At 35.1% G+C, this 13,298-nt stretch overlaps 1 protein-coding gene across 2 annotated transcripts in view; it reads right to left on the reverse strand.

Annotated features, from left to right (window-relative positions):
- The window catches only part of LOC106874489 (uncharacterized), a 384,280-nt gene that overhangs the window by 8,467 nt on the left and 362,515 nt on the right, over nucleotides 1-13,298 (reverse strand). For both annotated transcript variants that reach the window (XM_014922234.2, XM_014922232.2), the window contains 2 exons: nucleotides 4,243-4,366; nucleotides 883-1,086 (listed from right to left, as the gene is read on the reverse strand). In XM_014922234.2, the coding sequence (XP_014777720.1) occupies nucleotides 883-1,086; nucleotides 4,243-4,366 (328 nt within the window). The remainder of the gene's footprint in view (nucleotides 1-882; nucleotides 1,087-4,242; nucleotides 4,367-13,298) is intronic.

Here is a 13,298-nt window from a genome sequence, read left to right on the forward strand (position 1 = left end):
CGTCCTGTACCCGGATATGCATCTATATATACATGTAGATGTAGGTATGTACATATATGTATGTATATATGCATATGTTCACATATCATTTGTATTTTATATATATATATAAATATATATATATTTATATATATATATATATATATATATATATATGAACAGGAATGGGATAGTTTCATGGAATCTTGTGCTACACACAATATGCACAAATCTATACCTCATGTCTACCTATTCCAGAAACAGCTGTAAAGTACTACCCACACACATCTTTTATATATATATATATATATGTGTGTGTATATATATGTGTGTGTATATATATGTGTGGATACATACACATATATATATGCCTGAATACATATATATGTATGTGTATGTATATATATATATATGTGAATACACACACACACACACACACACACACATACACATACATATATATATATATATATATATATGTGTGTAGGTATATGTATGTATGTGTGTGTGTGTGTGTTTGTATATATATATATATGTATATATATACACATAAAGAATATATATTGTGTACATATTCTGGATAAGTAGATCAAGTAAGACAATATTATTGAATATCAAAATTCAATATGAAAATGTTTATGATTTGATAGCAATTGCAATATCTCTAGATATTTGTATGTATATATATATATGTGTGTGTGTGTGTGTGCGTGTGCATATAAAAAGCTGATATTGAAAATATAACCAAAACATTATTTTGTATATATATACTCAAAGAGAAAAGGTGTAGATCTTTCATATAGAAACTTAAAACATCTGATAACATCTCCTTTCTTTGAGATGGAATATACCGAAAAAGTGAACAGTTAATGCAGCTCATGAATTTCCACTGCAATGGATTACCTTCTTTGATGTGTCATCTTCATCGATATACTTAATCGACGATGCTGGAGACTGTACGGAAGCTGTCTTGTCATCTGCTTGCGGCAATTGTGGCGTTATTAGATACATTGGGTTGTCAGTGCTGGCAGTTTGTTTTGGGGAGTTCTGGATAGAATTACCATTCCCAGAATTCCTTTCATCTTCAACTTTGCTCGGCGAAGCACTCTAAGAATAAAAAGAAAGAAATTGAAATAGTAGTAGTAGTAGTAGTAGTAGTAGTAATTATCATTATTATTATTGAGTGAGAGGGTAGCATATGCCATCAAAGTGATGCTGGGGTACAAATATACGAAGCCCAGTTACACATACTTTGACTATAATTTGTACAATCAGAGTAAAGTGCATCAAGAGAGAGAGAGAGAGAGAGAGAGAGAGAGAATGCTGCTCTACAGCATAAGAGGTCAGTGCTTCATCTATTATTATTATTATTATTATTATTATTATTATTATTATTATTATTATTATCATTATCATTATTATTATTGCTCGTCCAACCCATGCTAGCATGGAAAGCGGATGTTAAACGATGATGATGATGATGATGTTTGACTTTTGCTTTACATTTGTACAAGTTGGTTCCAAGTCTCACCCAGAGACCTCAGCAGACAACAAGTTAGAAGTTCATGTTGGTATATACATATACATATATACGACGGTCTTATTTCAGTTTCCGTCTACCAAATCCACTCACAAGGCTTTGGTCGGTCCAAGGCTATAGTAGAAGACACCTGCCCAAAGTGCCACGCAGTGTGACTGAACCCGGAACCATGTGGTTGGTAAGTAAGCTACTTACCACACAGCCACTCCTAACATTATTATTTATGACATTGAGGTGGGGGCCAAACATTTTAAGAGAGGTGCTTAGTTGATTTAATCAATTCCAGTACTCGTTTAGTATATATTTTATTGTCACTGGAACGATGAAAGGATAGAAAATACTCATCAAAGTTGTCAATTTAGAATATAAATAATGTATATGAGTATTACTTACAACTGTAAAGATTTTAGTCTGCAATTCTACTAATTCTGCCAATCCACTGCCTTACCACTCTGGGCTATCAGTCTTATAATGTATACTATTGTATATTTATGTATGTGTATACGTACACCGTACCATACGAAGGGAGACAACTCCAATCTTTTCGGTGTTGTCTCCCTTGGTTCTATTTATGTACATATCTAAATTATCAAGTTTCATTCTTGTATCTGGTTTGCAAGATTCTTTATGGGAATTCGTTTGTTGAAGCAAATTATGTTGTGTCTGGGGAGAGTCATGCTGTCTTAATGCCTTATTACTTAACACACTCACTGGTTCGATTTCCACTCATTTATATTTTTTCTTCCAAAGTTTTCTTTGCTTTCGCAACTTTTGTCCATTATTGGAGCTCGAATAATGGACAGAATCAACATCCATTGACAAGGTTGCAAAAGGCAACGAAAATTTTGGAAGAAAAAATACAAATAATAAAGGAGTGGAAATCGAACCTGTGAGTGTGTCAGATAATAAGTCAGATAATATGACCCTCCCCAGACACAACATAATTTTTCAGTTTTACTGTTTAAATAAATAATTAAAAACATGTTTCATGTTTTCAATTCAAAGCCTATTACAAAATGTAAATAATTGCATTTAAATATCAATTAATTTTTCTGTTTTAACTTAATTACATAATCATTTTGTAATGCATTTAAGTAAAATTAATATATTTGCTGTCAGTTTTTGAAGATAGCATTAATAATTGACTGGACAATCAAAGCAACTCCAAAACAGAATGAAGAAAAATTTTCTATATAAATGTAATGGATTGTTTGAAATAAATTTCTTGACAAAAATGTTAAATGTTCATTTATACTGCTTCACCAGATAAGGGAAAGTGGTCCCTTTGGTCATTTGTTTTTAACCCTTTTGCTTTTAAATTGGCCTTATTAAGCCAGTTCAAACTTGCAAGATCCAGCCTCTCACATTTTAACCCTACGATGTCATTCTAAACTTAAACGGTCATACCATGGAAATCTCAAAGCCACAAGATAAGGCATAATTAATTCAAAATGATTTGAATGAATAAACATTGCATTTGCCAGAGGAATTTGAATATTAAAGGTTAAGGGCCTCTGAAGCTGACATAGAGGGAGAAGGAAGTGATTGTTAAACTGGAGACCGGCCCTCAATGCTTGTACTAGAATTAGTTCTCATAAAGGCACTGCAGGACCAAGTGACAAATCAAGTTTACCACCCAAATTTGATTAAAATCTTTTGAAGTGCAGGCATGGCTGTGTGGTAGAACGTTTGCATTCCAACCGTATGAGTTTGTGTTCAGTCCCATAGTGTGGCACCTGGGGCATGTGTATTCCTACTATAGCCCTATGCTGACCAAAGCTTTGTGATAGGATTTAGCATACAGAAACTGAAAGAAGCCCATTGTATCTGTGTGTGTGTGTGTGTGTATATATATATATGTGTATACATATATGTGTGTGTGTGTGTGCATGTGTGTATGTATATATATTAATAAATAAATGGAGTCAAACACAGGTGTTATTCAAATTCTTTTACTTCCGACATATGTTTCGAAGACAACATTGGTATTATTCCAAAAGAATAAAATGGTGTAAAACAATGTAAACTTCTTTTCAGGGAAATGAAGAAATAAAACTCGTCAATAAGACATTTTAACATAATGTAATGGATGTGTATAATGATGAACGAAACGCTATTAAGTTTATTTAAAAAACCATTAGAAGATATAACGTCAAAGGTAGCCTATAGAAAGAGGAGGGGTAACCAGTGTTGTCTTCGAAATATATGTCCGAAGTAAAAGAATTTGAAGAACACCTGCGTTTAACTCCATTTATTTATTTATATATATTATACAAAATATTTCACATCAACCTGGAGTTTCTACCTTTACAAACAGGGTAGCCTTGCTAAACACAAATTTCTGCCTCTTTGGGCCTCGTCAGGAGCAATTGCATGCTAAAATAAAATCAGCTGTTGCTGATATAGCACAACAGTGATAGAAAAATCACCAATGCCACAATTATCCAGAAGGTTCCCGAGACAAAAATATATAAGCTTTAAAGCATTCAATATAATCAAATATGCCATTTCTATTAAAACATGTAATTAACTGAAACTAATTATACTGTAGCATATTAGAAGTGTTCAGTTTTTTGAACTATGATTAGAAGGGAAACTTAAAAGCATGCAGAGAAGAAACTAAATACATGATAAGATATATTTACTTCTGTCTGTGTTCTAGTGTTTCTGGCCAAACCTGTTGTCCATTCTCATTAATGAAATGATAAACTGAATATACTCACAGACCCTGTCTCTCTCCGGAGTAATTCACTGGAACCAGTGGAGTTTCGTAGTGCTACATTGCAGCTCCGAAATGTAGGTCTCTTAGCAATGGCCTGCTCTTCTCGTAATCGGTGTACATAGTTTCTAAAACAGACACATATATATATCATATAGTTATGTATACACATGTATACAACAAAAAAGAAAAGAAAAAACAATAACATACTCACACATACACACAAATGCTCAAATACAAGGGGTGGTGTAAGCTTTAAGGGTATCACAAAAAGCCTGGCTGGAGGCCCAACCTTCCGTCTTCTTTTACAGGGTGTAGAAAAACAGAAGAACCGTTGCAATAAGCGTGTGAATCTGAGAGGGGAATATGTTGAAAAACATCATAATTAACTGGCCCTCCTGTATTTTCTTTTATCCAAAGCCAGGAACTTTTCAGCACTCCCTAGTACAGTAGAGGCATGTGACTTAGTGGCATGTATTCTGGCTCTTTACATTCTGGGTTCAAATGTCACTGAGCTCAACTTTACTTCTCATCCTTTCAGGACTTAAAAAAATAAAGTACCAAAGTCAAGCGCTGTAGTTGATCCCTTCCCCTAAAATTTCAGGCGTTGTACTAAAAATTGAAACAGTTATATATTAAACATTGTACTAAATACACTGACCCCAAAAATACAAGGAAAGCTTCATTAATGAATTGGAACTTAGTACATATGAATTGGCAATCCAATACTTTATCTTCATAGTTATTTTACTTCATTATATATTAAAACATACATTGTACACAAACCATTCACGCATTGCACACTAAATATACATTTTCCATAAACCAATCAAGTGTTGCATGTTAAATACACATTAGAACAGAAACTATCCAACCATTGCACATTAAATATACTTTGATCACAAAATGCTAAACCATTATACATTTAATATGCTTTGTAGAAGAAAGGAAAAATAAAATCAGTACTTCCATTAATCGAAAAACTGGATTTACCAAAGTGTCTTCTTTGAATCCATTGCATAGCATAGAAAAACAACAGGGTAATGTTGTTATTAGGCGAGGTTAGGAAGGTAGCACTGAATCCATTGTGGTGTTAGTATAGCAGTGAAGACTACATCTTTATAGGTAGCTGTCACTGAATTAGTTTCTCTATGACCAGCTATTCATGTAAGCTGGTAAATATTACTTGAAAAATTCCTTGGATGAGAAAATTGTAATATTTTTTAAAACTTTGAAGTCTATTATTCATATGTTATACAATGAAGAGAACAAGGTCGGTGCTGCAGATTAATGATGCAAATAAGTGGTTTGCCATGTGGGCTGAGATCTAGGGGCACAAGAAACAGAAAAAAAAATGTAACAGACATGTCTTTTTTGGAATAATGGATCTTGAAGTACACATAATGCTATAAATAATCCTTTCTACTCTTGGCACAAAACCAGAAATTTTTGGGAAGGGGACTAGTTGATTGCATCGACTCCAGTGCACAACTGGTACTTATTTTATTGATCTTAAAAGGATGAAAGGTAAAGTCAACCACGGTGAAATTTGAACTCAGAATGTAAAGACATACAAAATGCTGCTAAGCAATTTGTTCAGCACACTAACAGTTCTGCCAGCTCAACACCTTTATAAAGATATAAATAATCCTTTAGGTACAAGGCTTGAATTTGGTGGGGAGCAGGGGTAAGTCGATTACATTGACTCCATTGTTCAACTGATACTTATTTTATTGACCCCGAAAAGATAAAAAGTGAAGTCGACCCCGCTGGCATTTGAATTCAGAACATGAAGATAGACAAAATACTGCTAAGCATTTTACCTGGCATGCTAACGATTCTCCCAGCTTGTCACCTTTATAAAACTATAAATAATAACAATGTGTAAATACTTGTTTGGGAAATCCTTTTGGACAGAAAAACTCAAAGGCTACCCTTGAGATTTGAACTCACATCTCCAGTAGACAAGATGAACAAATATCTATTTAATTTTAGCTTTAGTACCCATGTCTAACATCTAAGGATGTTGTAGTTATTTGAACAATGTTTTAGCAGAAAATTGAAAAATCACCAGCTGAAGTACTGATACGATACTATACTATATATCATGGCTCTCTGTATATCTTACTCAATGTGGATATGCTGCAGAAAGCCACAAAACTGTGGCATCTTCTTCAAGAAAACATCTTGCATAGATGTATTATGTCAAATAGCACAGAAATATATCAGTAACAAGCAAAACATGTCCAGAGTCTCTGAAATTGCTAAATCTAGATTTCTACGTCTGTGAGCGCATCATCAGTAGCAAGGATCTGTTAGTAACTGTATGCTTAGACAAATTTAGCCTTTACTGATATAGAAAAACAGTGATTAACAAAGCACTGGTGTTGCAAATAGCTGGCAGATTGGGTAAAAATTCATTGTTAGTGAAGAAAGTAGTATTGGTTCAGAGTAGCAATCTGTATGTCTTACTTAACATGGACATACTGTAGAAAGTCACAACACTGTAGTATTCATCTTGAAAAAGCATCTTGTAAAGATAAATAGCACTTGAAGGCATAAGCGTATCAGTAGCAGACAAAAGGTGTATCAAGAGCAGACGAAAGCAGACAGAAGCAGTGGAATTGCTAGATCTGGATTTCTGCGTCATTGCACGTCATCAGTAGAAAGTATCCATTATCAAATGCATGCTTAGACAAAATTAACCTCTGCTAATATAGAAAAACAGAAATTGATAATTCACTGGTGTTGCAAATATCCTGCCAAGCTGGGTAAAAATTCATTACGAGTGACAGAGTAGTTTTAGTTAAAAATTGCTTTATATATACTTTGCTTAATGTGGATATCCTGTTTTGTTGCCTTTTACAGTATAACCATGTTAAGTAAGATATACAAAATGCTATTTTGAACTAATACGCCTTCCATCATTTATAACAAACTATATATTATTTTTATAAGCTACAGCTCTTAACTACAAAATGCTATTTTGAACTAATACGTCTTCCATCATTTATAAGAAACTGTTGTTGTTGTTGGCACTCCGTCGCTTACGACGTCGAGGGTTCCAGTTGATCCGATCAACGGAACAGCCTGCTTGTGAAATTAACGTCCAAGTGGCTGAGCACTCCACAGACACGTGTACCCTTAACGTAGTTCTCGGGGATATTCAGCGTGACACAGTGTGACAAGGCTGACCCTTTGAATTACAGGCATAACAGGAAGTAAGAGTGAGAGAAAGTTGTGGTGAAAGAGTACAGCAGGGTTAGCCACCATCCCCTGCCGGAGCCTTGTGGAGCTTTAGGTGTTTTCGCTCAATAAACACTCACAACGCCCGGTCTGGGAATCGAAACCGCGATCCTATGACCGCGAGTCTGCTGCCCTAACCACTGGGCCATTGCGCCTATATATTATTATTATAAGCTACAGCTCTTAACTTCATTCAGTGAACATTTATAACTGAAAGACAAGGTACTTCATTACAGGGCCAGTCTAGAGTACTGAATGCTTTAGTACTAGCTTTGGAAGAGAGGATAATGATGGTCACAATATTAACTAAATGATTCTTTAATTAGTGAAGAGTGTAATTACTCAGAAACAATGATGATGTCGATGATGATGATGATGACGGAGATGTCAACAATTCAACTGCAGCGACTGGAATGATGGCAATTATCCTCTTGTGAGAATTTAAGCTGTTATTTGAGTCACTAAAACTTCAAGTGGATTACTCTGCACAATAATGTTGTCAGCATTTGCAGCTCTTTAAATACAAACGTACACCTGCACCCACCTGCACACACTTGTACACACCTGTACGAACACGTGTGTGTGTGTGTGTGTGTGTATAGAAATAAGGTTTCTATCTTTGACTAGTTTACACTTAATGTCTTTAGCACTTCAGACTTTCTCCAATACAAGTAAATTGGTTACAGTAAGTTACTTTGAGTTTACATACGCACGCACACACACACACACACACACACACACACACACACACACAATTATATATATCATGGCATTCTGTATATCCTACTCAATGTGGATACACTGCAGAAAGCCACACACATAAACAAACACACACACAAACAAACTTATACTCACACACACACACTCTCTCACACACACACACACTTATACTCACATACACACACACACACATACTCACATACACTCACACACTTATACTCACATACACTCACACGTGTGCATGAGGTTATACTGAGGGTAAGGCAAAATTGTGCATAACTTTTTTACTAACTGACTGAAGGATGTTCAAAATGCACAATTAGTGAAGCGACCCTTTATTTCTACTGGTTCTTCTTTATTGCAAGGAAATAATTGATCCCAATGAGAAGCAGCATGTTACCATTGAGTTTTTGATGAAGGATGAGTACAGGCTGTACTGCATCCACAGACGGCTTCAAGTTCTTTACAGAAATGACATCATTGGTTTCAAATTTTTTGGCACAAGACCAGTAATTTTGAAGAAAGGGGTCAGTTGATTACATCAACCCCCATGTTCAATTAGTACTTATTTTATTGACCCCAAAAGGATGAAAGGTAAAATCGACCTCAGTGGAATTTGAACTCAGAACGTGAAGATGTATGAAATGGTGCTAACCATGTTGCCTGGTGTGCTAATGATTCTGCCTGCTCACCACTTTACAGAAAGATGCCATAAATGACAACAGCATCTTTCACTGATGATGAAGATGTTTAAAGAAGGGGAAAAACCAGTGTTGGAGACAAACCACACAATGGAAGACCATCTGCTGTGACCACTGGCATGGCTCCTCAGTAAGTGGATGAATTGATCTATGATGAATTTCAATCCATGAACTTGCTGCAGAACTGGACAGTGGTCACAATATATTACAGAAGATATTGGAAGACTTTGGGGGATAGGAAAATGAGTGAAAAATGGGTATTTCAGCTGCTGATGTCTGATTTGAAGGAGAAAAAAATGGAAGTCTGCTTTGATCTGCTGGAAGTATTTGAGGGCCAATGAAGACTCATTTTTTTTTTAGATCTGATGATGAAAGATGAGACATGAGGGTATGTTTATGATCTGTAAATGCAGGTTCAGTCCATGGAATAACATCACATCTGGTTTTCAAGGTGTAAGGGGTTCAAAAGCCAGTGATCTGCAGAGAAAATCCTGGTGATTGATTTTGGGATGATAAGGGTATAATTCTCCTTGATTTTCCAGAACATAGTTGTACTAGGAATAGAAAGCTGTACATTTGGACATTCACATGTTTAGAGAAGCTCTTAAGAAGAAGAGACCAAACAAGAATCTGAAGACAATGCATCCACATTCACCATAACAATTTGTGATCAGACAATTTTTAGCAACAAATCAGGCAATTAGCACATTGAGATGGCCAACTCTCTCCCATTTATAAAACCACTTCTGTCTGGGGCTCTCTAACTTCTATTTTTTCTGACCAATGAAGAACACTCTTTGAAGACAATGACTTTATGACACAAACAAGGTGAAAGTGGATGTGAAGAAGTGGATACAAGAGTGCAGGCTTAAATGTTTTCAAAGACAATTTGTGAGTTGTGTTCAACAAATGATACTAATTTATTATTTGTGATGGCTACTGTGTTGAGTAGTAGCTTTGTATGGAGGAAGAGTAAGTCTACCAGTCTGTGCAATTAGAATATCCTATGTCACTTGATGAGAATATCATACCCACTTCTGCATTACTTTCAGTATAATGCGCATGTGTGTGCGCGTGTAACTTCCTTATATGTATCTACATATGTTTAGCTATGTCTATATGTGAGTATATATACATACATATATATATATATATATATATAAATAAATAATATAGGCATGGCCGCAGTCAAATGACTGAAACAAGTAAAAGAATATGTGTATGCATATATATATATATATATATACACACACAGACACACACACACATATATATACACACACATAATGCGCACTCTCTCTCTCTATATATATATCTATACACACACACACACACTTATATACATAAAGTCCACAGCTGTAACCTACACCAGTGTCACATAACCAGCCATGCTTGAGGAATCCTATCGAGTCAAGTACATCAACATCATCAACATCAAAATCAAATCAAATGGAAATTGTAGTTGTGAGGCCCGTGCTGGTAGCACATAAAAAGCACCATCTGAACGTGGCCGATGCCAGCTTTGACTGGCTTCTGTGCCCGTCGCATATGAAAAGCACCATCTGATCGTGGTTGATGCCAGTTCCTCTGGCCCCTGTGCCGGTGGCATGCAAAAGCACCCACAACACTCTTGGAGTGGAAGGGCATCCAGCTGTAGAAACACTGCCAGATCAGATTGGGGCCTGGTGCAGTCTCCTGGCTTCCCAGACTCCAGTTGAACCGTCCAACCCATGCCAGCATGGAAAACAGACGTTAAATGATGATGATGATGATACACACACACACACACACACACACACGCTTATATACATAATGAGGATATTATTATTAATAAATAATAACAATATAGGTGGCTATTGCTCTATCTATCTATCTATCTATCTATATAATAATATAGATTTAATCAAAAGATTAAATGTGGTTCTTAAAATGTTTGAGGCACCAGAATTTGGTAGGGTAAAAACCAAAAACAAAATCAAGAGATTTGGTGAATAAAATTTGAAGATAAGCAATTTTTGTTGCTTATCTTCAAATATCTATCTATCTATCTATCTATCTATCTATCTATCTATCTATCTATCTATCTATCTATATATATATATATATATATATATATATACATACACACACAATGCTTACACAAATGTATATGAAGATATATCTCAACTTCTCAACATGGTAACATGGCTTTCGGTATTAAGCTACCTCTATTCATTTCGCCATGTCTATAACAAAATGTTGGCTTAACAGCATTGTGCTATAGTGTAAAATCTTTTATGCTGCATAGTCAATTAGTGTCAATATTGTCAAATCCTTAACGGTTATCAAACTCACACCAGTTTTTAAATTAACTTACTCACCAGTAAGCTACAAAACATTTTGTCAGAAGTTATCAAGTTTTATTGACATCATAGTGACTATGTTAAAAGCATTCTGACAAGTTTTAATATTTTTTTTTCTTTTTCACTGATACACTCTGCATAACTGCCACTGGAATATGTATAATGTTGACGTTCTTAGTTTGGTACCAAGAAACCCTATAGTCTGTTGTGCTAATAGAGAAAAACTGACATATTGGGATTTTGTCTTTTTCTGTGGTGCAAAGTTAATTGCTGAAATGGAAGGTGTGAAGTCGATAAAGTGATGATGATGATGTTAATAGTGATGGTTGTTGTTGCTAAGGCAGTGAGCTGGCAGAGTAGTTAACACATCAGGTGAAATGCTTAACAGTAAGTATTTTGTTTGTTTTCATGTTCTGAGTTCAAATTCAACTGGGGTCGACTTTGCTTTTGGAGGGGAACTTTCTAGGTGCAATCCCATGGTCATTTGTGACCAAAGGGGCTCTTTACCCTTTTCACCCTAGAAATGTATTACATTTCTCCTTCTCCATTCCTCAGGCAAAGACATGCACTCTTTTGTAATGCACCACTGTCAAATCTTCGCTGATCAGATTTGTTCCATGTTCAAAATTACCCTGAAACCACATGACTGAAGTGTGAGTTTCTTAACCACACACTCGTGCTTGCACTTTTGACCATAAGCCTGTTTGCTCAGGGTTGACCCTGGGCTAAATATACCCCACTACATTCCACTTTTATTTATATTTCATAATTGAGATAGACCTATACAGGATCAAACTCTGCTATCAATAACCAACCAGCCAATCAGCCAACCAACCTGTGAACCAATGAACCAACTAGTTTGTTTTAGTAACTATCATCATTGAGCAATGTCAGCGACTCATAGAAGTATAATTTATGAAACATATTTCTGGAGTATGAAAGAAACTAAAATAGTAACTTTTAAGTTTCAACATAAAGCTGTATAACTCTTTTAACTATAGCTTGTTTATTTATTTATTTCTTTGTTTGTGTGGTTGTGTAGTTGTGTGGTGTAGTACTTTGTGAATAGTTGTATTGTGTGTGTGTGTGTGTGTGTGTGTGTGTGTGTGTGTGTGTGTGTGTGTGTGTGGTTTGTGTAGTTGTTTGATTTGTGTACTAAGATTATCTAAAGGATGAACAACGATTCTGAAATATGGCTCAAAATGTAATGGCTGAGAAATGGAATAAATGGGTGGAAGATATTCTTATTCCATTTTCGTACGATCTTATAAGATATTATTTTAAGATAGTTATTTTTTAAAAAATACGAACAAATAAGCAGAAAAAAAAAAAAATTCTTAAAAGATTATTAGTTCAGGAAAGATTACTTAAGCGAGACAAGTAAAAGAAAAAAAAAAACCCCCAACAAAATATTAATATAAGGTAGATGAATAATAATGATAAAAACAAAGAAAAGGAAAGAGGTTGGGAGTGAAGGAAGAAGGTGTGTAAGTGTGGAGGAGAAACAAGCTGAGTTTAAGTAAATTACATGAAGATAAGATGTTTAAACGGGAGACTTAATGTGATCTAAATAGAATCCTGTTAATGGCCAGCAGACCACCAATCCCATCCCTATCCCACTCCTCTCCTTCCATACCCCACACTCTCTAAATTCTCTTGATGAGGAAAATGGTGTACGTCAAACATATCCAAAAATAAGCTGGAGCCCATATGCAACAATCACAAAACCTATCAGTAAACATATATACATGTATGTGTGTGTGTGTGTGTGTGTGTGTATGTGTGTGTGCTTGCATATATGTGGATATACACTACATACACACACATGTACACTGTTAGATTCTTGCACATTACATAGAATTATTTGAACATGGAGAAAACGTAAACTCAATATATATAGAGTAGAGTCAATTTATGGGCATAAATTCAATGATACACTTCTTAACTGCTATTCTGAATTGCCAGGAACACTTTTGATAAGCTGTCTGAGAGAGAATTATATACATACATACGTACATATATATATATATATATATATATATATATATATA

The sequence above is a fragment of the Octopus bimaculoides genome, chromosome 12 (genome assembly GCF_001194135.2).
Source record: "Octopus bimaculoides isolate UCB-OBI-ISO-001 chromosome 12, ASM119413v2, whole genome shotgun sequence".
In the NCBI taxonomy this organism is placed as follows: domain Eukaryota; kingdom Metazoa; phylum Mollusca; class Cephalopoda; order Octopoda; family Octopodidae; genus Octopus; species Octopus bimaculoides.